Here is a 24,114-nt window from a genome sequence, read left to right as displayed (position 1 = left end):
GAGACCTCAGATCTTGTGCCCTTATTTTGTCGCAATATTTTCTTTCTGTTTGTCTTCAAAATTATTCAATCAATAAAGTCGAATTTCTTGTTGTGGATGGCTTCTCCCTCCCCTTCCTCCTTCTTTCTGCTTTTCTCCTTGCAATGAGTCGTTCTTTGACGCTTTTACCTTCTGATGGCAGTGTCCTGCAGAAGCACTCCCCTTGCCCCTGGGGGTCCCGCTGAAATCGACGATCCAGCGGTTAAAAAAGGAGGTCCTTCACCTGACGAAGAAGTTGAAGAAGTCGGAAGGTGAGCTCCGCAAATCGAGAGAAGGCCATTCTGAAGCCACCGCTGAGGCCGCCCACTTTCAGAGTCTCCATGTGAAGGCAATCATGGATTACAGCCGGAGGAAAGCGAACTTCGCAAAGGAACTCGAGGAATGCAAGAAAAGCACCAGCGACCGAATTTGGGCTCAAGAAGCCAGGATCAGCACCCTGAAGGTGGAACTGTCAGCTGCGAAGAGGAAGATCGGCCAGCTGGAAGAAAATTCATCCCGACTCTTGGCCTGGGTCGATGATGAACAGAGATGGTCGCAGAAGGTCTCTGATCTTCAGAAGCAGCTTCAAGACACCGAGATGAGCCACGATGTGCAGCGGGCTAGCTGGCGCAGGCAGGTGGAAGAGTATAAAGGGAGATTTCGGACGGCGGCCGACGAAGTCATTCGTCTTCAGAGGCAGCTGGCTAACAGGACGCAGCTTACTTCCGCCCAAGATTCTGAAGAGCTTCAAGCCCTGAGAGGCACTATTGAGGGGATCTCTGTCTCCCTCGGGGAGAAGACAGCCGAGCTGCAACAAGTGAAGATCCAACTGGCACTTGAGCGGCGGGCCGTCGCGGACGCGAAGGCAGAGTCCGAAGTTTTGAGGAAGAGGTGTCGAGAGGCGGAGGCTGAGAGCCAGCGACTCCGTCGGGCGGTCCAGGACGCGCTGCAGAAGAGGGAAGAGCTAGAAGGAGAAATAGAGAATTTGAGGCAGTCCTGGTTGAGGGACAGAGTAGATAACTCTAGGTCGGAGGGAGCAGGGCCTCCTTAGAGCTCTTTTGTCTTTCTGTCTTATCATGTAGTTACTTCCTTTTTGTCGTTTTGCCCTTCTTTCCTTGGCTGTCCTGGCCTTGTAGTGTGTATATCGGAAATGGAATAAAAAGAGTATTTTATGTTACCTCGTCCATGCGTTGCACTGATATTGTTGTCTGCTGAACCTTTCTTGTCGTTTGACTTGTCTGATGTAGACGTCGTGGGGGGGGGCTTTTTCCCTTCATCCGATCTTGTTAGGCGGCCGGGTTTCGCCACCATTAACCCCTGCTGCAGAAGTCGTGGATGGAGCCCGGCTCCCGTAGGAGTCCGGGTGAAGTCTTCCTTGTAGGCGAAACCCGGCTCCCGTAGGAGTCCGGGTGAAGTCTTCCTTGTAGGCGGAACCCGGCTCCCGTAGGAGTCCGGGTGAAGTCTTCCTTGTAGGCGGAACCCGGCTCCCGTAGGAGTCCGGGTGAAGTCTTCCTCGTAAGCGGAACCCGGCTCCCGTAGGAGTCCGGGTGAAGTCTCCCTCGTAGGCGGAACCCGGCTCCCGTAGGAGTCCGGGTGAATTCTTCCTTGTAGGCTGAACCCGGCTCCCGTAGGAGTCCGGGTGAAGTCTTCCTTGTAGGCGGAACCCGGCTCCCGTAGGAGTCCGGGTGAAGTCTCCCTCGTAGGCGGAACCCGGCTCCCGTAGGAGTCCGGGTGAAGTCTTCCTCGTAGGCGAAACCCGGCTCCCGTAGGAGTCCGGATGAAGTCTTCCTCGTAGGCGGAACCCGGCTCCCGTAGGAGTCCGGGTGAAGTCTTCCTTGTAGGCGGAACCCGGCTCCCGTAGGAGTCCGGGTGAAGTCTTCCTCGTAGGCGGAACCCGGCTCCCGTAGGAGTCCGGGTGAAGTCTTCCTCGTAGGCGGAACCCGGCTCTCGTAGGAGTCCGGGTGAAGTCTTCCTCGTAGGTGAAACCCGACTCCTGTAGGAGTCCGGGTGAAGTCTTCCTTGTAGGCGGAACCCGGCTCCTGTAGGAGCCCGGGTGAAGTCTTCCTTGTAGGCGGAACCTGGCTCCCGTAGGAGTCCGGGTGAAGTCTTCCTCATAGGCGGAACCCGACTCCCGTAGGAGTCCGGGTGAAGTCTTCCTTGTAGGCGGAACCCGACTCCCGTAGGAGTTCGGGTGAAGTCTTCCTTGTAGGCGGAACCCGGCTCCCGTAGGAGTCCAGGTGAAGTCTTCCTCGTAGGCGGAACCCGACTCCCGTAGGAGTCCGGGTGAAGTCTTCCTCGTAGGCGGAACTCGGCTCCCGTAGGAGTCCGGGTGAAGTCTTCCTCGTAGGCGGAACCCGGCTTCCGTAGGAGTCCGGGTGAAGTCTTCCTCGTAGGTGGAACCTGGCTCCCGTAGGAGTCCGGGTGAAGTCTTCCTCGTAGGCGGAACCCGGCTCCCGTGGGAGTCCGGGTGAAGTCTTCCTCGTAGGCGGAACCCGACTCCCGTGGTAGTCCGGGCCTTCCATTTTGCTCGAGTCGGTGTGAGGTTCTCCTCTCGTTACCAGCCTGGTTGCGAGGGCGCGTTAGGGCACTGTGAGGCCTCTCCCTCCATCCGGTCTAAAAGAATCGGGCCTTCGACTTTGCTCATGTCAGGATGAGGTTCTCCTCCTGTTCCTGACATGGCTGTGGGGGCACATTTGGGCGTTGTAAGGCCTCTCCCCCCATCCGGTCTAAAAGAATCGGGCCTTTAACTTTGCTCATGTCAGGACAAGGTTCTCCTCCTGTTCCTGACATGGCTGTGGGGGCGCATTAGGGCATTGTAAGGCCTCTCCCCCCATCCGGTCTAAAAGAACCGGGCCTTTGACTTTGCTCATGTCAGGACGAGGTTCTCCTCCTGTTCCTGACATGGCTGTGGGGGCACATTTGGGCATTGTAAGGCCTCTCCCCCCATCCGGTCTAAAAGAACCGGGCCTTTGACTTTGCTCATGTCAGGACGAGGTTCTCCTCCTGTTCCTGACATGGCTGTGGGGGCGCATTAGGGCGTTGTAAGGCCTCTCCCCCCATCCGGTCTAAAAGAACCGGGCCTTTGACTTTGCTCATGTCAGGACGAGGTCCTCCTCCTGTTCCTGACATGGCTGTGGGGGCGCATTAGGGCATTGTAAGGCCTCTCCCCCCATCCGGTCTAAAAGAACCGGGCCTTTGACTTTGCTCATGTCAGGACGAGGTTCTCCTCCTGTTCCTGACATGGCTGTGGGGGCGTATTAGGGCATTGTAAGGCCTCTCCCCCCATCCGGTCTAAAAGAATCGGGCCTTCAACTTTGCTCATGTCAGGACGAGGTTCTCCTCCTGTTCCTGACATGGCTGTGTTTTTGGAGGGATCATATCCAGTCATAATAGATCCACGCCAGGTGGGAAGAGCACGCTAAGTAGAAAGGAAATTAGATTCGAGGTGGAATCGTAAGTGATACATTTACAGTTTTACCGCTCCTCCTTGAGGCCCTCCGGTGATGGAGTCGATGGTCCCGATGGGGGGACGGTCCCCGGGCTGTTCCTCCCTTCTCTGCGGTTCAGGCTGTGGGAGGGCTCTTGGCCGGTCTCCTCTACCCTCAGGCCTGCGGCGGATGAATCTGTCGAGCCGACCTCGTCGAATGAGCTCCTCGATCTCGTCCTGGAGCTGGATGCATTCCTCTGTGTCGTGGCCGTGGTCGCGGTGGTAGAGGCAGAACTTGTTAGGGTTGCGCTTCCCGGGGTGTGTGCGCATCCTCTCCGGCCTAGGGAGCTGCTCCCTGACCTCCATTAATACCTGGGCCTTCGAGGCGTTGAGGGGGGCGTAGTTACGGAATCTCCCTGGTGGGGAACCCCGTCGAACCCCGCGGTCCGGGCTTCTCTGCCTGCGCACCCGGGGTGGAGTATGGGCGCGCTTATGTCCAGGAGGGGATCGAGAACGCGGCCGAGCTTCCTTTGGCCTTTTCTCAACTGCGGGTTTACTCGAATCTCCCGCTTGCCGCTCTCTTGCTGTCTCTTCGTCCTTCATTTTGAAGGCTTCTTCCGCTCGGGCGTACCCTTCAGCCCGAGCCAGTAAATCGGCAAAATTCCTGGGGTACTTCTTCTCCAGGGAGAACAAAAGATCATTCTTCTGAAGGCCACCCTTCAGGGTGGCCATGGCAACTGATTGGTCCAAGTTCCGGACCTCCAACGCCGCGATGTTGAAGTGGTTGACGTAGGCCCGTATGGACTCCCCTTCCCTCTGCTTGATGTTGATGAGAGACTCCGAACCCTTCCGGGGGCGCCGACTGCTGACAAAATGGGCCACAAATTGGTGGCTCATTTGATCGAAGGAAAAGATGGTACCCGACTTCAAAGCTGAGTACCAGTTCCTCGCTGCTCCCTTCAAAGTAGACGGGAAAGCTCGGCATAAGATGGCGTCAGGAGCGCCGTGAAGCAGCATCATCGTCCGGAAGGCCTCCAGATGATAAATCGGGTCCGAAGTCCCGTCGTAGCTTTCGAACTGGGGAAGCTTGAAGTTTGACGGGATCGGTTCCTGCATGATCATTTGAGAGAAGGGAGGGTCAGTGCAAATATCCTCACCATAAGCGGGGGGCGCGTGGCGGAGTTCTTCAATCCGCCGGTTCATCTCCTGGAGCCTCCGGTCCAGGAAATCCTCTCGACTTCGAGTCTCGAGGATCCTTTGGCAGAACGGGGGAAGGGATCTTCCAGGGGTGGAGTCGTGGTCCGATTGAGGGCTCTCTACCCTCGGATTTGTTTTTTCGGGAAGGACGGGGCGGCTGGCCCAGGTGGCCCGCCCCGCCGCCGGGTTTTGGCGTTCCGGAGATGCCCCTTCCGGATGCGCCGACGCCTGCGGTTGCTGCTGCTGCATTGCTTGTACAGCTTCGACGAGGCCTCTGACCTGCTGTGCCAGCACGTCAAATTGCTCCGCACCGACCGCCGCTGCTGGAGGAGGAGGAGGCTGAGAAACAGGAGGGGAGGCCGGAGCCTGAGATCTGGCCGCGGAGGTCGTGGACCGTCGTGTGGACGCCTTGCGTGGAGGCATCGAGTGTGGATCCCGTGGGGGAAAATAAGGAGTGGGTGTCGGAGAGACGATCGGAGGTGGCTCCGTTGAACACTCCTTTAAGAACAAGGGTACTGCAGAGGTTCAGGACCCTTCCTCTAGCGCCAATCCTGTTGGTGCAAAAATCTGCTTGCGCCGGAGAAGCTGGAGTCGGGGAAGCCGTGGTCGCCGTCGGGACCTGCAAAGGAAGTCTAAACCGGAGGTGGGGTTGCTCCGGCAAGACCCTCCGACGCTCAAGTCAGTTCTCTGCCTCAACAAGAATGGAGTGCTCGAACGGAGAATTTAGCAGAGTTTTGAGATAAGAAATGAGCTTATAGAATAACGTATCTGGGTCCCCCCTTTTATAGGTGGAGGAAGCAACGGATTGATGGCGACGTTTGTAACCGTCTGGCAGTGGACTGCCCAGGGTCAGGCGGAGTTTGCTGCGAAGCGTAGTGGAACAGACCCGTGGCTATCGCTGGGGCGTGCCACGTGGAGTCTGCCGCACGAAGTGGGGCGGCGTTTGTCATCGTGACTTGCCAGTGGATGGGAGAATCGCACAGTATCCGTTGCAGGAGGTGGAGCAGGATCGTGGCCGTTTATCGTGGCTGGTCAGGTAGTAATGGAGCCGTGCGGGATCCGTCATAGGGAGTGGAGCAGTGCTGCGATCGTTACTGCGGCCTGTCAGGGAGTGGTGGGGCTGTGCGGAATCCGTCGCAGGAAATGTAGCAGAATCGTGGCCGCGATTGTGGCCTGGGAGTGCTGATCTGTCGGCTGAAGTTCGGCAGTGGTCAGAGTCCGGCCACCGTAGAGGTCCAGATGAAGACCGTCTGCAGTCGTTGGAATCGAGGACGGAGCCCGGCTCCCGTAGGAGTCCGGGCGAAGTTTTCCTGCAGTCAAGGTTAAAGGCGAAGTCCGGCTCCCGTAGGAGTCCGGGCGGGGCTTACCAGCAGTTGACGTTGAGGATGGAGCTCGGCTCCCGTGGGAGTCTGGGCGGAGTCTGCTCGCTGCTGAAGTTATCGGCGGAGTCCGACTCCCGTAGGAGTCCGTATGGCTCCCGTAGGAGTCCGATCGCAGTCTGCCTTGCAGCTGTTGGAGTTGAGGACGAAGCTCGGCTCCCGTAGGAGTCCGGGCGAAGTTTTCCTGCAGTCAAGGTTAAAGGCGAAGTCCGGCTCCCGTAGGAGTCCGGGCGGGGCTTACCAGCAGTTGACGTTGAGGACGGAGCCCAGCTCCCGTGGGAGTCCGAGCGGAGTCTGCTCGCTGCTGAAGTTATCGACGGTGGAGCCCGGCTCCCGTAGGAGTCTGGGCGGAGTCTGCTTGTGGCTGAAGTTGTTGGCGTCGAGGATGAAGCCTGGCTCCCATAAGAGTCCGGGCTAAGTCTCCCTGCAATTAAAGTCAGAGGGGAGGTCCGGCTCCCGTAGGAGTCCGGACGAGGCCTACCAGCAGTTGATGCTGAGGACGGAGCCCGGCTCCCGTAGGAGTCCGGGCGGAGCTGTCCTGTAGTCGATGTCGGCGGCGGAGCCCGGCTCCCGTAGGAGTCCGGGCGGAGTTGTCCTGTAGTCGATGTCGGCGGTGGAGCCCGGCTCCCGTAGGAGTCCGGGCGGAGTTGTTCTGTAGTCGATGTTGGCGGCGGAGCCCGGCTCCCGCAGGAGTCTGGGCGGAGCTGTCCTGTAGTCGATGTCGGCGGCGGAGCCCGGCTCCCGTAGGAGTCCGGGCGGAGTTGTCCTGTAGTCGATGTCGGCGGCGGAGCCCGGCTCCCGTAGGAGTCCGGGCGGAGTCTGCTTGCGGCTGAAGTTGTTGGAGTTCTCGGTGAAGGAGCCCGGCTCCCGTAGGAGCCTGGGCGAAGTTATCATGTAGTCGATTCTACTGAGGACTTCGGCTGTGGGTATTTTATACCCAACACTTAGGATTATCCAATGTTCCACAATGAGAAAAAATTCTTGGTGATTTCTGACTTAATTTTGAGCACTTAAGAGTCTTTTTTTGGATTAATCACTTTTTGATTTAATCATGAAAATTGGTTGAAATTTAAAATCCTGCCAATCTGATCCATGCGCCTAACCAAGAGTTCAACTTGTGAAGGATTCTAATCTATATGTCATGTCTCATCTTATTTTCAAATTTTTTTCACACTATCAGCAAGTTAGCACCTCAATTTTGGGTCATTGAATGAACAAAAATCACTGATGGGTGGCAGAGAAAAATTACACCATGAGAAGCTGCATGACGCTTCGGAGAATCATCGAGAAAAATATTTCGAAGAGTCCTTCTACGTGAAGCATCTCTTGGATTTTTTTCTCAATGATTGCCATGTGTCAAAACCTTCTAGATGGATGTGAGAATTCATTAGGGGGTGTGAAATTTTTTGATGGATGCGAGATGGCATGTGAAGAGGGTGTGAATCAAATCTGAGGGCACCCCATCGCTAGCTATTTAAAGGGGGCTGCGTCAGAGATTTCATTCATTCAGATTTCTAATTCCTCTTTTTTTTCTAACATTTTTTCTCTATTATTCAATTAGTCTCTTCCTTCTCTTATTAGAACAAGTATAAAAATAATAAGGACAAGTTCGATTTTAGGACAAGAGCCTAGGAAGAGAATTAAGGAAGACAAGGAGAGAAGAAATGTCGGGATTAGAAGGCTAGGAGGAGAGAAAGAGGGTCTTAAGGTCCTAGTGCCCAAGAATATTTTCAAAATGAGAATTTTGGAGGAGGAATCATCTCAAAGAGTTGGTGTCCTGATCATAGCCCTATGTGGATCATCATTGGATGGCGAATACTTAGACGCCTAGTGGAGGTTCTATCGGAATTTAGATTAAGCACTGCAGGTATTCTTCTATAGCTTGAATTTTATTATGTATATATGTTATATGATTGTTAATCATCAAAAAAGTACTGGTTTAGGAGTTTAAATATTTAAAATTTCTTAATTTAAATTTTTGAAATCTGTTATGCTTTCGCTGTGCATGTCCATCCTGAAACCTTATACAATAAACATGACAGGGGATTGACCGCAACATGGAGACAGTGAAAAGAGCATCAAGAAAAGCATAAAATGTATCTAGAGGTCTCCTAAGCACCATCTATATAGAAGAGGATTGGTGTCTATTACTGAGTGAGACGGACGTGCGCCTTAACTGCTCAGTAACCATCCGCTCATTGTACGCATCAGCTTAACCATGTATTATTGTGTGCTGAACCGTAACCATTGGTTGTTGGAGAAATTTAAATATTTTTATGGCATCCTTAATAAATGCCATATGACAAACTCCTATTAGTTGACTTGTCCACATTGGCATAGATCGATTTCGAGGCATATCAAAATTCATAAAATATTTACAATCAAGTTCAAAATCAAATATGCATCAAGTACCTTTTCCATTAAAACAAGATCTAAAGAATTAGAAAGGTCTACTTTTGGACCATATCCGACCCGCAGGGGTGCAAGTCTATGTCAAGTCCGAGTGGATTACAAGCAAGGTTCTGGACTATGTATCTTGGTAATACCCCAAGTACATCACATAATAAGTCCCAGATTAAGAACTTTAACTCCAACATAGTATGACGAGGATCTCATATGGTTGGATCCAATGTAGTGGATAGAAATTAGATCCTAAATCCTATATCTTGGAAACACTCAAAAAGATCTTTGGGTTTATTAAGCAAATTCTTTACTAAAAGACATTACCAACTTTAGACTAAAGATCAGTTTTGATTTGTTTCTGAAGGGCATATGTATAAGCATTTCGTCCTATAAAATATACTTTTTTAAGCAGATATAAAATGCACCTACTCCCAGCACCTTTGCATTCAATTGCAATGCCCTATGCATATGTTTCCTTATTTATCGCATGGAATCTGTATTGCCGTTGAACTAGTCTTGGGGACTTTGCCTCCTAGCCTTATCAGGGGCCTTTTATCCCAACCTTGACAAGGCTATACCAAAATATGAAGTTGGTGTTTGCCTGCTAGAAGTGCTAGATATTTGAGCTATTCATATTTTGAATGCTGGGTTGCTACCTTTTTGGTAGGAGCTTTATAATATCCCAGGCGATATGTGCCCAGCCATTAAGGAAAAACAACTTAGGGTAAATTACAAAAATCTTCTTGAAAATAGATCAAAATTATAGATACATCCGGTAATTTTCAAAACCTACGGTTACACCCTTAATATTTGGATCAACCCTGCAATCTAACCCATGTTGTTAGAGAGTCCGTTAATACTAACGAGGATCTTATTGCCATGTCATTATAAATTTTTAAAATGATGAAAATAACCTCAAATAAAGGATTGAAAAAAGGATGTAGGAATTTCTCTTTTATTAAATTCAGTCTCTCTTCTAAGATCCCTCTGTTCTCCTCTCAGGTGATGAGGTAGGAACCTTCCCCATCACCTCTTTCATCACCACCCCTTTCCTCTCATCCAGCAACCGCATCAATGGCCCTATGATCTGAGTCTCCATCGCCCGAAACATCCTCGACGAGTAGCCTTATTGCATGGCACAAGGAGATCATCATCATACTCGAGAGAGGTGAGTGAGGTCCGGATGGGGTCGGTGAGGTGGTTGTCCTGGAGTTGGAGGTCTCGAAGGTGTTGGAGGGTGGAGAAGTCCAGGAGGGGGCTGGAGAAGTCACTGGAGTTGAGCCAAATCTCTTCGAGGAAGGTCATGTTGGCGACAAAGGCCTTACCATCGGCAAGGCAGGAGCTTCCGAGCTGGTTGTTGAGCCAGAGTGAGCAGAGTGGGGCAATGGCAAAGGAGGCAAGGATGGGATTGGATAGGAGGCTAAAGGCAAGGGCGAGGTGGTCAAGGGAGGGGAAGGTGGTGACGAGGAAGTTTGGGAGCTCACCGAAAATATTGATGGAGTTGTAGAAGTTGATGAGGGAGGTGGCATCCTTGAGGTTAGTCGGGATGGGCCCGGGGTCGAAGGAATTATCGTCGAGGTAGGCAGACCGAAGGGAGGAGAGCCCAGAGAACAAGTTCGATGGGGGGACGTCGGAGAAGTGGTTGCTGTGGAGGAGGGCCTGGAGGGAGGAAAGCCCAACAAGAAAGGGAAGGGGGCTAGAGAGCTGGTTGTCATGGATCTCCAGCCGGAGGAGGGTGATGAGGTTCCAGATCTTCGTCGGTAGTGTTCCAAACCTTCTCATCCCTATCATGCCTCAAGGGCCAAAGGATGTGGGCAATGGTGACGGCGAGGGCACCGGAGGGGTAAAAGGTGAGGTGGGGGATGCCCAACTCGATGGTGAGGTCAGTGATCCAACCAAAGAATAAGTCGGAGATGGTGGAAGGGGAGATAGGGAGTGGATCGTGCTTAATGGAGGAGGAGGTAGCTGATGGTCGAGTTGACCCCGAAGAGAATGGAGGCGAGACTCGTCGGAGCCCATGGCCAGGCAGGAGTAGTTGGCACCCACTGTAGCCTCGGCATCTGCCTCAGCTTCATCCGCTCTATCACTGTCGATGCCTCTTGGCCTGGCCCCCACCTCCATCTCATGGCCTCCAACTCGGACGGCAATCGAGCCCTCAACACCTTCCTCATTGCCCATGGCATAGCACCCTGTGCCACCATCTCTCTGAAGTACTCCCACGCCACTGTCCTCTTCCGCTTCCACCTCCACGCCCTCGCCCATTGTCGCCCCTTTCGTGGAAAGGTGAGAGATGGTGGAAGGCTAGTTGGAGAAGAAAATTTACTGAGTTATAATGGAGGGCAATTTGATCATTTTAGATGTTTGAAATGGTTTGACTAATGACGTTATTTTTTAGGAAGGTAAGTGTATGTTTTGAAAAATGATGGGTATAATTATAATAAATGCAAACCTCAGAAATTTTTTGTAATTTATCCAACAACCTGTAAAAGGTTGTGCATAAATTTTAAAGCATTAAAAAAAAATCAAAAAAGAAAAAGGAGGAAGAATACTCTCGAAGAGAGTCTTCTTCTTCTCCCAAAAGGACTTGATTTGGAGTCGGGATCTATAGCTCCCCTCTGTATGATGGAACCTCCCTCCCTTCCACAGCCATCCACCACCAAAATTCCTCTTTCTCTCTGTCCTCCCTCTTTCTTCCTCTCTTGTTCCCGATCGACCATCACCATGCCGGTGAAATCATGGCCCAAATATCACTAAAAATAAGCAAAGGTCTCTTAATGAACCTTCCTTCCAATTTTTCTTACATTATAAGTTGGGATTTCAATGGATTATTATTGATTTTTTTTGAAAAAAAAAATCAAATTTTAATGCCTGTTTTTCCTCCCATGTCTTCTTTGAATTCGATGCTATTCATCATCGTTGATCACTAAACCGGAGACCTATGGTTGCACCATCGTGGGCAGCACCTTAGCCATCCTCTCTTGGCAAGACTCCCCTTGAGTTCGAGAGAAAAGGGGATTCAAATAGGATCCCCTGTTTTGCTTAAACAAAAAAAGAAGAAGAGATAAAAAGAAAAAGAAGAAACCAAAAGAGAAAAAGAAAAAAGAAAAAAGAAAGAAGTTTGCTTCTCTCTTTTCTCCCTTTTTCCCATCTTCTCTCTTCACTTTCTCTCTCTAATTTCTCTCTCTATTTTTTCTCTCTACTTTCTCTCTCTAAATTGTTTGTCCCTCTTCATGGGGTTTTTTTTATTTAGGATTGATCTAATAAAGGATTTATTTTCAATAATTTTGATCCCATCCTAATGAAAAGATCCTAATCCGTGCTCGCCGACTGGTATGTCAGTACCAATCCTGGCCAGATTAGGTTCTACAAAATTTGAATTTTTATGATTTTTATTGAACCATATGTATACTAGTTCAATCATGATTTTATGAAATCATCTTGTTTGGATCAATTGAGATGTTGAACAGCATTGCCTGGTTAGCCCTATTTCACCTCGTTAATTTCTCTTTTCTCTAACATTTTCTCTCTATTTGATTTATAAACCTAATGAAGGATCTCTAGTCTTGCCCCTTTGAATTTGAATTGATTCGATAGATAGACTTTTAGCCAATCTATTTATTGGATAGAATATTCACACCATCCGAGCCTTTATGGAGCGTTATAATATCTAATCTTTATTTATCTCTATTGAGTTCTTGTATCTTAATTGACTCTGATTAGATAAAGTTATTTGATTAAACTGAGCCCTGATTGTTGAATAGCATATTGACCTCCACTTTAGTTTTCATTGGATATTACTGATTTGGTCATCCTCGATCTCTGTTGAACTATCTATCTTCTAGCCCAATCTTGATCGATGAAATTAGGATGATCAGACCAACCCACACCATTGGATGTGACTATCTATAATCCTGTCTTTCTATAATTATTTCTACTCTTTCTAATATTGGGCTCGATTCTATATAGGCCGTCATTGTCTTGACAAGAAGATCGATGTCCGATAGTGAGATACTGTGATAATTTATTAATTAAAGATTTTGAAAAAAAATTCATGAAATTATTGAATTTTGTCGGAATATATATAGAATAAATAATGCTTCTCTTTTTTTAGATTATTGATAAATTACAAAATTGTTATATCAATAACTTTTAAATCATACTATTCATAATGCATGAATTTGATGAATGATATTTTGTTAGTACATATATTTTATTTTAAAATATTATGATAAAGTATGACTAGAAGTATTGATCTAATTATACATTAGACTTGATTGATTTCAATACCGCATGATTATGTTTATTCTTATCAAACTAAAATATGAGATATGATTTATAAAAAGAATTTTGATTGGAGATAACTTGAACTCATAACTTGACTATGTAAAGGATCTCACTAATTCAGGCTAATATATTGGCATTTGATTAGTTTTGAGAGTTTATGTCGCAAGCAAATACACTGCATATCTCGCAAGTAAATATAGGACATACCACTAGTAGATTTATAGTTTCTAAGGCTTTATTTCAAGATGATGTGTACCACTCTACAAGATGATAAGCAGCTTATTGCAAGTAGACACGATATCATGATCTTGCCATAGAAAAAAATATGGTCATAGCTTGTGGCTAGTAGGTGAACATGATATTTAAAAAAAATCTAAATTCTTGAATGAAACTCGAATTTTAAAAAAAGATTAAATTTGGTATGAATAATATTTTGATAATACTGCATAATAGAAATTGATTTCGAACTGATGAATTCTATCTACCTATTTTCTATAAATGGTTATTTATTTTATTATCTGATTTAATCTAGTTGGAGTGTTCATTTCTTACTAGGCTATCTAGCTTATTTTTCTATACATTACTATTTTTATAGATCTTTAGAACTAAGTTGATACAGGAATATGTACAGGAGAGTGATTAGAAGCAGACTTCAATACTTTTATTTCAGATTAGAAACTTTATTAAATTTAGTATAAGATTTTTGAATATCATTGAGTTTCAAGAGACTTTGAGGTTGGATTTTTGTTAGTTAAATTTTTGGACTTAATTTACTAATTAATTATTCCATATTTGCTTTATGATATTAAGATAAGATACCTTGCATGCTTGTGGAGAGAGTTTTCTATGAATATACGGCAGTCGTTGTGATCCCTGGCTCATGATCTCAGATTGGAGGCATGACAATTAATATAGTATCAAAGTAGAAATAGATAAATTATGACACAGAATCAAACATAAGATGAGTATAGATGGGTGGATGTTAGAAACATTGGGATGTAGATCTATGATGATTGTAGTATAAGTTATCTTTATAATTTTTAGTTAAATATTATGATTATGTATGAAAAGATCATAAAAGATTATAACTCATGGGATTTGACATATGATTGATAATCTGTGGATCATGTTATGATTGGTTGGATTTTGATTTAAAATAATGGCAAGATGATCGATCATGAAATTTTATCTTACATTGTGATTATTAGTTGATCATTAGTTGTTTAAATGAATTATAAGCTGCAATTTGGTACGGAAGTAATACTATGATATTGCTCCTAATTTTGAAGTTAATTGCTTAGTAGCAAGATAAAATATTCATTCTTTGAAAGTTATGGTTTGGACTAAAAAAGGAAAAATCTTTTATGATGTTTGATTGGACTATTTTTCTAGATTGAATCTAGTAAGTGGTTCATATATATAAAACTGATATGTTTGGGAAGAATATAGTTGAAAATGTTGTAGGTAAGCCTATTGCTAATTGAAGAAATTGATTTTATTTGAGATTGTAATTCATTTTGATGGCATCTTGATTTGCCATCTTCGGATCAAGATAAAGATATTTATATCAATCAGAGATTTTAGGATGTATATGAAACTTTAATTTAAAGTTTTGGGTTCATAAACAGGTCTAAAGTTCTTTGACCCATGTTGTTGAGGTTGCTATTATAATTTAGTATTGCATGGTGAAATTGATTTTGAGAGCTTAGATGACTATCGTAGATGGTTCTTGATAGATGTAAAGGATCTTGGTGAAGGACATTTTGGAAGAGATAATTGAGTCAATTTTTCTTATATAGGCATTGATTTAAGGCCTTTCAACTTATAAAGCATTGAGAAAATTCTTCTAATTGTATTTATTCATAAGAATTTGATTTGCAATCATCTAGATAAATTGATAAGAGAATCAAGATCTAATTCATGTTGAAGTATAATAAGTGGCTTATATGATGGCTTTGAATTCGTCGATTGACTCAAGGGTTCATTTGGATAGATTTGTTTGATGTATATTGAGGATAAGAATTAAAAGCTTCCATGGAGTTTATTTGAAATTAAAATTTTGGATATTTTTATTATATAGTAGTGTTTTGACTGAAAGTCATTTGGTGCATTAAAGAATTTGAGGGTTTGGATCAAAGTGCGTAGTAAAAGTATGATGGTTTGAACTATTTATAAGCTAGAATTGTTGCCTCTTAATTCAAAAAGCTTTATAATTGAAAACTTGATTTGACTTCTTCATATGGGATGACTTTATTGTCAAAGAAAAAGAAACTATTTTGAATTCTTGACTGATTTGGATGTCATGGTATGATTTGCACTAAGATATTCTCCTAGCTTGTGCTAAGCTAAGATTTAGCATCTTGCATCTAAAGTTGATAGACTATCAATTCTTGATCTTGAATTTGAAATATTTTGGTGTAGACCTCTTTTCTCTTAAATCTAAAATTTGTACTCCTTCAATGAATATAATTTCTCTATCTAATTGAAAAAGCTTGAGGTTATCTATCGATATTGAAGATTGTTCTATTAGAGATGGATTGAAGTCATTTGCAATCAATTTTATGATCGATCAAATATCTAAGAGCAGTTGATGCTTGTCAAAGAAACTTGATAATTCTTACTTAGAATTAAGATGTTGTTTTTTTCATTTACAAGAGATGGATTCGATTTAGATCATCTATAACAAGAATCAAGTCATGAGCTATTGAACCTTATTCTTATGATAAGATCCAATAATGAAAATAAATCTATAAGTATAATACATAGAAACTTGAAAATGCGATCATGATTGTAAAATCCTAAAGTTCAAAAATCTTTGATAGAAAATTTTGGGGATGAAGCTATATAGTTTTACGAGGGAAGAATGTAATACCCTAGCCCATATGGGCCTAGCCTCCTAGGAAAAACAACCCATAAAGGGCTGCTCGTAAATTTTAAAATATTGAAAAAAAAATCAAAGAAGGAAAGGGAGGAGGAAGACTTCCAATGAGAGTCTTCTTCTTTTCCTAAAAGGACTCGATTTGGAGTTGGGATCTATAGCTCCCCTCCGTAAGATGGAACCCCCTCCCTTCTATGGCCATCCACCATCAAAACCCCTCTTTCTCTCTATTTTTCTTCCTTTTCTTTCTCGCTTGTTCCTAGTCAACCATCATCGTGCCAGTGAAATCATGGCCTAAACATCACTAAGAATAAAGAAAGATCTCTTTAGCAACCTTCCTTCCAATTTCTCTTGGGTTATATGTTGGGATTTCAATGAAGTATTGCCAATGTCTTACCTAAGGCCAAGGAGGCCCAACTTTAGAGTCAGTACATCCAAACTCACTCAGAGGTGGGTGTAGCCGAACCCCAGACCTAGGCTACCTTGGATGAGGAAGATCCCAAAGACACGCAGGCCCAACTTAAGGAGTTATACTTTTAAGCTGATGGAGAAAGAAAGAGTCGAAGATCGGACCTAAGCCAATTATAACTGGATGAGGTTTCAGGTCTACCATGCACAAACCCTAGAAACCTACCCTTCTGAGCCTATCTCGAGGTGGGGAGATTTAAGAATGTCAAGAGCAAGATATCATCATGAAACTTATCAATGCTATATCCTAAGACCAAGTCGAAACTTGGTTGCTTGGCCTGAAGCATAAAACACACAAGAGACAGAGAAAAGCAAAAAAAAGAGGTAAAGGAAATGTTTCACTCCATTCCAAAGTTGTTTGTACATAAATTAAGCCAAAGATGGATAACAAAATAAAGGTCCACAGATGCCAAAAGAAGAAGAAAGCATAGAAGATAAAAATCTCCAAAAACCTAGAGATCGATTGGAGCCGTAGCATTATCTGTAGGGCCTCCACTGGAGGTTCGCTCCCTACGATGGGCATGGTAACCTCAAACTTTTGAGGAGTGCTCACCACAGTTGATGGATCGCTCCCCCTCCCTTGACTGGCTCCTCAGATGTGGCAGGAAGGTCGGCGATAGGAGAAGCTGCATCCTTATCAATGATGCCAAAGTCGATATTAAGGAAAAATCTCTATATCCTAGTATGATAGTCTTCGAAGCCCTACTTGTAAGCCCCAAAATTATACACAGTCAGATCCTCTTAACAGTGATCTAAGGTCAAGTACTTCTCGACCATCGTTGAGGCCTTCTCCTTGGCCTCTAGAAGCTTGCCCTTGAGGCTGATAACTTCCAACCTCAAAGCCTTGCTCTTTGAGGCCAAGCAGCCCTCTAGCTCAGCGACCTTACCCTCCAGCATCTTCTCCCTCCTCTCATGCTCGAGGAGAGAAACTCGGAGCTTGTCCTCAGTGCTTTTGGATTGCTCTACCACCCAGACTAGCCTCTCCTTGAGCTTGGTCGTCTCCTTAGCTAGCTTTGCTTTCACCTTTTTGGCGCTCTTCTCTGCATTCATCAAGAGTCCTTGGAACCTCTTGACATATCGTTGAAAAAGTTGATATGGTGGACAAGTTGAAAATCGAGCAACGATTAGTCTAGAGGATCGAATAATGTAAAAAAAATGAAGTAGCAAGCTCTTACTCGGAGGAGAGATCACATGCATGGTTGGGGATGTTGAACCCTCGATAAGCCTTCCAATCGACAGGGAAGATCACTCAATGCAACAAATCCTTAGCGACCTGAGGGTTGTAGAGCCCTTTATCATTCAACTTCATGCCCCACTGCAGGGCGTAAATCTCAGAGAAAGTTGGGGTAGAAGAACCAGCCCCTGAGGCATCGGGCCTCACCTTTACCTCGGACAGAGCAAAAGAAGTGGAAGATAGAGAAGGGGGCTCTTGAAAAGCTGGGGCACCAGGAGGAAGAGAAGAGAGGGGTGAAACAGATTTGGCCCCAAGACCATGCCGATCCCTTTTGAAAGATTTGGGGCTGCAGCTTGGCCCCCTCACTGAGCTCAACCCTGGATGGTCCTCTGAGGGTTCAACTCGAGCCCTCCTTGATGAAGGCTTGCCTGCCGCTCGGCCTTCCTCTTCTATTGAGCTTTGCAGAGAAGCTTAGCATTCACCTACATTGCTGCAAGATAAAAAGAAAGCATGATTAGAGAAACGATATGAATCAAGGGTTGCCATAAACAGTAGCATTAGGTAGCCATACCATTAAGGTTAGTGCAACTCAGGCCGATGTAGATCCATGTTTGCTCGATTAGCAACTCTTACAAAGAAGGAACCTCGACATCAGACAAAGCCTTCGATGAGTGGCTATCATCATCAGATAATCCGAGAGCTCAATTAATGGCCTTGCAAGGCGGTTCCATAAGGTATCAAACCCCCACGGCTTCTCGATGGAGACAAGAAATAATCTCTCCTTCCACCAATGAATGGAAGAAGACTTTCCCTGGATCAAAACATGATTCTTCCTCAAAAATATGTACCAGCAATCCTTTTCTCAGGGGTGCTTCTTTAAATTAAAGAAAGCACAAAAGAGAGAGATGCTATGGCGAACTTTGCAGAGAAGACAAAAGGACAAGAAAGCAATAACGAACCTCTAGGCATTTGGGAATAGGAGGGTTGGAATAATACTATAGTACCTAAAGATTTGGACAATGAAATGATGAAGCGAAAGCCTCAACCCAGCCTTCCATGTCTACTTTGTAAAGACTCAGCCAACTAGGGGGTAGATTTGAGATCCTAACATTAGGACCAGGAAGCTCCAGATGAAACTTATCGGGAATCTAGCATTGTAGGCTAATAGCATCTAGATAGTTGGACGAGAGAACTGTTACACCCATCTTAGGTTGGTGAGAGAACTAGACCCAACCTCTAAATAATTAGAGGAAGATGAAAGACACCTGCAGTGGACCCTCACCACCTGAGATCAGGTTGGGGAATGACTCCCTATGGAAATGGTGGGGTCTTGGAAAAGCGAAGCAAAAGGAAAAGACAAGGGATTTGAAGAGGAGAGAATATCTAGGATATCTAACCTAGAGTTTGGAAAGAATGATAGAAGATTCCTGGGCAGACTCACCAGAGAAGATAGGGGAACCGCAGAGGATACACAATGGATGCTGCTAAGAGACACCAAGCACCTAGCAGGGATTACTAGAGTAGCATAAGTTTTCTTCTAGAAGATAGTAGGAAGAAAAAAGAGATCAGATGGTGCATATAAGATGGTGCATATAAAGCTTGCAGGGGCCAGAGTCAAGCGACACTTCATTCAGGTGCCAGCAATTCCTACATGTGGCAAAATGATATAGACTAAGTTCACAACCTATAGATCGAAGCTTTCAACAAAGATGATTGGCCCACCACTATTAGCATTAATGGCACTGCTTGCCTACACATGTCGCCTGTCAACAAGAGCAGAGAGTTATGAACAGCATGCTTGAGCTGAAACTAGCCTTAGACTCGAAAGTGAAGGGCAAAATGATACAAAACCGATCTTGGACGATGGTTGAACCAGTTGTTACAAGGACTGATGTAGACTATACGGTTAGGATGTTTTTTGTCCAATACCAGGACTATGCCATCCGAGATTGACGACAGACACCCCACAAAGAGAATTCTCAAAATCTTATGGACAAGGTAGAAGATCGTCAGGGCCATCATGCCATCACTGAAATAATAAATAAGTATTACGTATTGACCCCACTTATATGGTTATGGAATGGCTAATTGCCACTCCTAAGAAACAGCCATTGGCCCTCCGCCTACAAATAAGGGGGAGGGGAATCGCTTAAGTATCTGAAACACATCATAGATTTCATCCTATTCCTCTTCCTTTCTATATTCTCAATTCTCGACTGATTTGACCATCGGAGGGCCTTCTGCTGGACACTCTCCGACAAATGGGCTTCTTTGCAAATACCAATCATAGTCCTCATCTTGAAGATCTACATTTGTCCCTGCCTCTGAGTCAATCACGGTCCAACCAGAAATCAATAGCAACACAAACAAAGGAGTGATATGTAAGGTTGTCATAGGACTTAGGAAACTAATGAGTTAAAAACATTTGCAAATTCTAGAATTAAGTTGCTCCTAATGGCATTCCATGATTTTGAGGATAGTTCAGTACCCATCCAAGAGCTTTTGGTTGGGGCTTGAAGAATGGACTGTCATACATGCAAAACATGTAGATTAAGGAAAGTTTTTACCAGAGCAAAACAGTGATGATTAAGGTGAGTTTTGAATTCTGATGGTTTACCATCTATTTCCTCAAAAAAAAAAAAACAAAAGAAAGAAAGAAAGAAAGGAGAGTTTAAGGAAGGAGAACGAAAGATTGTGAGCACAAAGCAAGTTTTGAAAACTGGTAAATCCATGTGGTATGTCTGCATCCGTACTGCCTCATTTGTGAACACATGCCCTAAGAACATATCACTAATCATAAGAAATTATTTAACTAAATAAGAAGCAAAACAATCCAAGACAATTTTTGCATCAACCATCATTATTCTATCACTTTTACATTCAAAATTTTCTAACACTCGTGTTATGTTCTGGCCTGTGAGAAAACTCAAAATCTACATGCACAAATGCTAGTTCAACTTCTGGTAACTGCTCAAGCTTTTCTTGAAGTGTCTCACCAATGTCATGTGCTTCTTTCAAAGGCATATTTCCAGACAAGACTATGTCTACTTCGACGAAATACTGAGAGCCAAAAGTACATGCTTTCACTGTGTCGATATGCTTGATTTCCTCATGGTGATTCCAAATGAGGTAGGTTAATTTTGTTAAATATTCAGGTGGTGCAGTTTTTCCTATTAATAACCTTACATTCTCCAGTACTGTCTTTGCCCATGTGCTTCTTGTGTACAGTGCAATCTGCATCAATTCAATTATCAGTCATTAGATCAATGATATCAAAGGATGTAATAACAACATTTTCTTCATTCACATGAATCAAAGTAAAAGTGAACTTACCAATTGTGGATCAATTCTGGAAGTTTAGTTTAGGAAAAACATTAATAAGTATTAGATAATACATTGTAATTTTTATGACAATCCATGCAATTGTTTATACACACAAAACATGTGCCTTTCCTACACTTGAGCAAACATGCAAATGTGCACACATGTTTCGATATGTATCAGAGGCAAAGTATTTGTATTACTACTAGATACTAATATATTTTGCAATTTAACTTACCAGTATTGCACCAGCAGGATCCATCCACCAACAGTATCTGACGGCAAGTAAGGATATTATTAGACCAATGGAGTTAGTGATGACATCAAAGAAATGATCTTGCGCATAAGCTCTAACAATTTCATTTTTGAAGCTACGGCAATAAAGCATGAGGAAAAATTTCACAATTGTAACTGAAGCCATGCTGCCAACCATCCATTTCTCCTTTTCATGATCAAAAGTAGGGTGATCCTGAAATTTATGGAAAAAACAAACACCGTTAAATGTTATCATTGTGGTATAAGAATTAGTAAATGGTTCAAATCATTTTATCGATATGAGTGTTCTATATCAGATAAATTACCAACTATTCATTTTTAAACCATTTCGGTACGTTAGTACCGAGCGTTGGTATATCGAATCCGGTCAATTTATGAAGTGAGAATCATGACATGATTCTGTCTAAAAACTTCAACAGTCACATAGATCTAGGAACAATATTTTTGAAAACAGCTAAGTTCCATTAAGCTATCATGTGTCCTGTACTCATCAGGTTTGTTATTAGAATAACCTATTACAGTTTAGAAAATAAGATAAAGGTTAGTTTGGTTATTATACAATTTTTTTAATGAATAAAATTATTTATAAAATATAAAAGCATATGAATATTTCCACACTGTTAGTGTAGACAAATCAAATGATTTTTCCTTCCCATATTGACAGTTTTTTTACTGTAGACACTAACGATATCTTAGAAACAGGGAATTGTCAATTACCATGCATTTCATTTTGAGGAATATGTACCTGTGTTATAAGTTGTCGACCAGACTCCAACAACACTTGGAAACCAAGCGTACCCATCACAGAAGCAAATACAATAATTCCCTGCAAAAAAATTAATAAGTAAGCTTTAACTTATTTAAGACAGGTTGACGGTAAGTAAATTAAGAAATTTACTCATGAAGTAGAAACCAAATATTAGAGGTCTAATGGTCGGAGGAATTGCAAAAAAAAAAAAGCCTTCATTTGAATGCAAGACAGCAAGTCCGTTGTGCATTTGTTTACGAGGGTTTTTAGATGTGTGTAGCTTGTCATGGTGTTTCAGGAAATGCCCTGCTATTAGAAATAATTTGATAGCTCTGTACTTGTTTATCAACAAGTGAACTTACCTGCTCATTCATATAATAAAGAATCTAAGAGTTGAGACATGAAATTCAGAACCTTCTCAAGTTATTTTAACTGATGCATAATTAATTTGCATTTATTTAGTTATGTAGCTTGAAATTCCTTTTAGTTGGTTAACATGAATATCTCTAACTGCCATACCTCATGCTGTGGTAGAAGGAGAATACTTGCTATCCTCGAGTATAGGACAACTTGTTTTGGGACAAGTTCAAGATGAAATAAGGGGTACAATTCTTGGGTGGTAAATGTGGTTTATGGGCCATATTTTCGTAATTGGGGCTTATTAGCCCAATTAATAATAAGAAAATGTCATAAGAGAATGATGTATTCAGGTATCATAAAGGAGATGGAACATTTTTATTTGCTTGTAAGACTTAATATTTAACATATAATCATTATAGGGAGATTAATTAGACATGCACATTACATGAGAGCTCAAAGAGATTTTACAATTTGCAGAACCTTTTCAGGCAGTGATGATACACTATTGCATACACTAGAGATATATAAAACTGTATAATTAAAAAAAAATGTGATGGCTAAAAAGAATAAGGAACAATAAGCACTAGTTACTACAAGAAAATCTATAAGCCATTCATTAATTTTGACTAGCAGGCATGTGACATAACTAGAAGATTCCTCTCTACTTTGAGAAAAACGAGAAGATTCCTCTTCATACATACATACATACTTGGACAAATAATCCAGGGCTTTGTTAGATAATAGACATACCACGGGTTGCATCGGCTTCTTTCCAATCGGATAGCCATATCGATTAGGTTTTTTCATGGCATACGACGTAAACCAAAGAATGAATCCTGATAGAAGATCCAGTAAAGAGTCTAAGGTCGACGCAATCACCGCCAATGATCTGCTTTCAATCGATGCCAGAACTTTGGAAGCAAAAAGGAATAAGTTGACTACGTTTGAGATGTTAATTGCGAGTCCCTCGCTTCTGGCTAGCTGCTTTAGCTCATGCTAAATGGTCAAGAAGAAGACAAGTTAAATGTGAGTCACATATATTTTCTGTATTCCGTTCTTAATTACTTAAAGCTTATATAAAAGAAAGAGCTTAGATGTCACCACCCACTAATGGATGTTATATATATATATATAAAGAAGTTGATGTCAAGATGATAGACCTCTGTAGGAACTCCTGCTGGACCACCTGATTCATGTATAGTTTCCGTTTCATTGAATCCTTTTACAAGGTTTTCTTGCTTCCTATAGTATTTCGCAATTCTCCTTTGGTTACCTGAAAGAAGAAAAACAAAACAAGACAGCGATTATTTGGATCGATAAAATCAGCCACAAAAATGACCTCCAAATCTTGTCTATATATGATTGGTGATTAATGGTATGGAGAATATTCAATTAGAAGTTCGTGCAATAATTTCCTTCTACATAAGGACTGAAGCTTCAGCCGTCATATCATATCATATAATACAAGACAGATACACATAAACTGAAGTAGTAATAATTAGTGGTAGAAGATGAGAAAGGTTAGATGGAGGATGGGTTGGAGAAATATATACCACGAGTCCTTGCAAAGACTCGACAAACAAAGGACGAGGGAGGATCCTTGGCCTTGGAACCCTCCGGCATCTGGAAGTCGTTAACTTGGAGCCTCCAGTCAGACCTGGTCGACGAGAGGAGCTCCGTCCGAGAATCCGTGGACTCGCAACGCAGATCCATCTCGGTGGTGGTGGCGGCGGCTAAAAGAGAGACGGACCACTTTCCTCTTCTTCTCCGCTCTGAATATAATTTGAAGTATTTTTGGACTCTTTTTTCACAAAAGAAAAGACTCTCTCCCCGAATCCATCTATCAATCTCGCCGTCTCAATCGCGATGGCGTAGTCTCTCTCTACTTCTCCTAGCAAGGAAACAAATATTCGACGAGTGGTGGCCATTCCGTTGACTGACGTAAATTGATAAAACGTTTCCCCCCCCTTTTTTTTTTTTTTCTTGTTTTATTCTGGGTTCCGGGATAAGCGCGATCCGTTAAAACAGAGCCAGCGTCCCCCACCACCGCCTCTCGTGTTTCCACCCTCAACCCTATCACCTCCACCATCCCTCACGCCCTCTTCACCACCGCTTCAAATGCCACCATCTCTCTGCTCTCGCTCGCTGCCTCTCCCACTGTCTCACCCTCTCCTCATCTCC

At 43.8% G+C, this 24,114-nt stretch overlaps 1 protein-coding gene across 1 annotated transcript; it reads right to left on the bottom strand.

Moving 5' to 3' along the window:
* Window positions 1-20,013: 20,013 nt before the first annotated feature.
* Window positions 20,014-23,871, bottom strand: LOC105061329 (metal tolerance protein 7). Its single transcript, XM_010945342.4, has 6 exons — window positions 23,487-23,871; window positions 23,094-23,206; window positions 22,684-22,929; window positions 21,571-21,651; window positions 20,788-21,018; window positions 20,014-20,462 (listed from the first exon to the last, which is right to left on the bottom strand). The coding sequence occupies exons 1-6, from the start codon at window positions 23,644-23,646 to the stop codon at window positions 20,109-20,111; spliced, it is 1,185 nt and encodes a 394-aa protein (XP_010943644.1). The 5' UTR covers window positions 23,647-23,871; the 3' UTR covers window positions 20,014-20,108.
* Window positions 23,872-24,114: the final 243 nt, after the last annotated feature.

The sequence above is a fragment of the Elaeis guineensis genome, chromosome 12 (genome assembly GCF_000442705.2).
Source record: "Elaeis guineensis isolate ETL-2024a chromosome 12, EG11, whole genome shotgun sequence".
Taxonomy (NCBI): Eukaryota; Viridiplantae; Streptophyta; class Magnoliopsida; order Arecales; family Arecaceae; genus Elaeis; species Elaeis guineensis.
The sequence above is the reverse complement of the archived record's forward strand: the minus strand, read 5'-3'. Positions and strand labels throughout refer to the sequence as shown.

Excerpts from the sequence above, each read along its gene's own strand:
- LOC105061329 (XM_010945342.4), bottom strand. The coding sequence starts at position 23,646 with ATGGATCTGCGTTGCGAGTCCACGGATTCTCGGACGGAGCTCCTCTCG. Across the intron at positions 23,207-23,486 it reads AGTCTTTGCAAGGACTCGTG|GTAACCAAAGGAGAATTGCG; the intron begins GTATATATTTCT and ends TTCTTCTTTCAG. Across the intron at positions 20,463-20,787 it reads ATCCTGCTGGTGCAATACTG|ATTGCACTGTACACAAGAAG; the intron begins GTAAGTTAAATT and ends GAATTGATGCAG.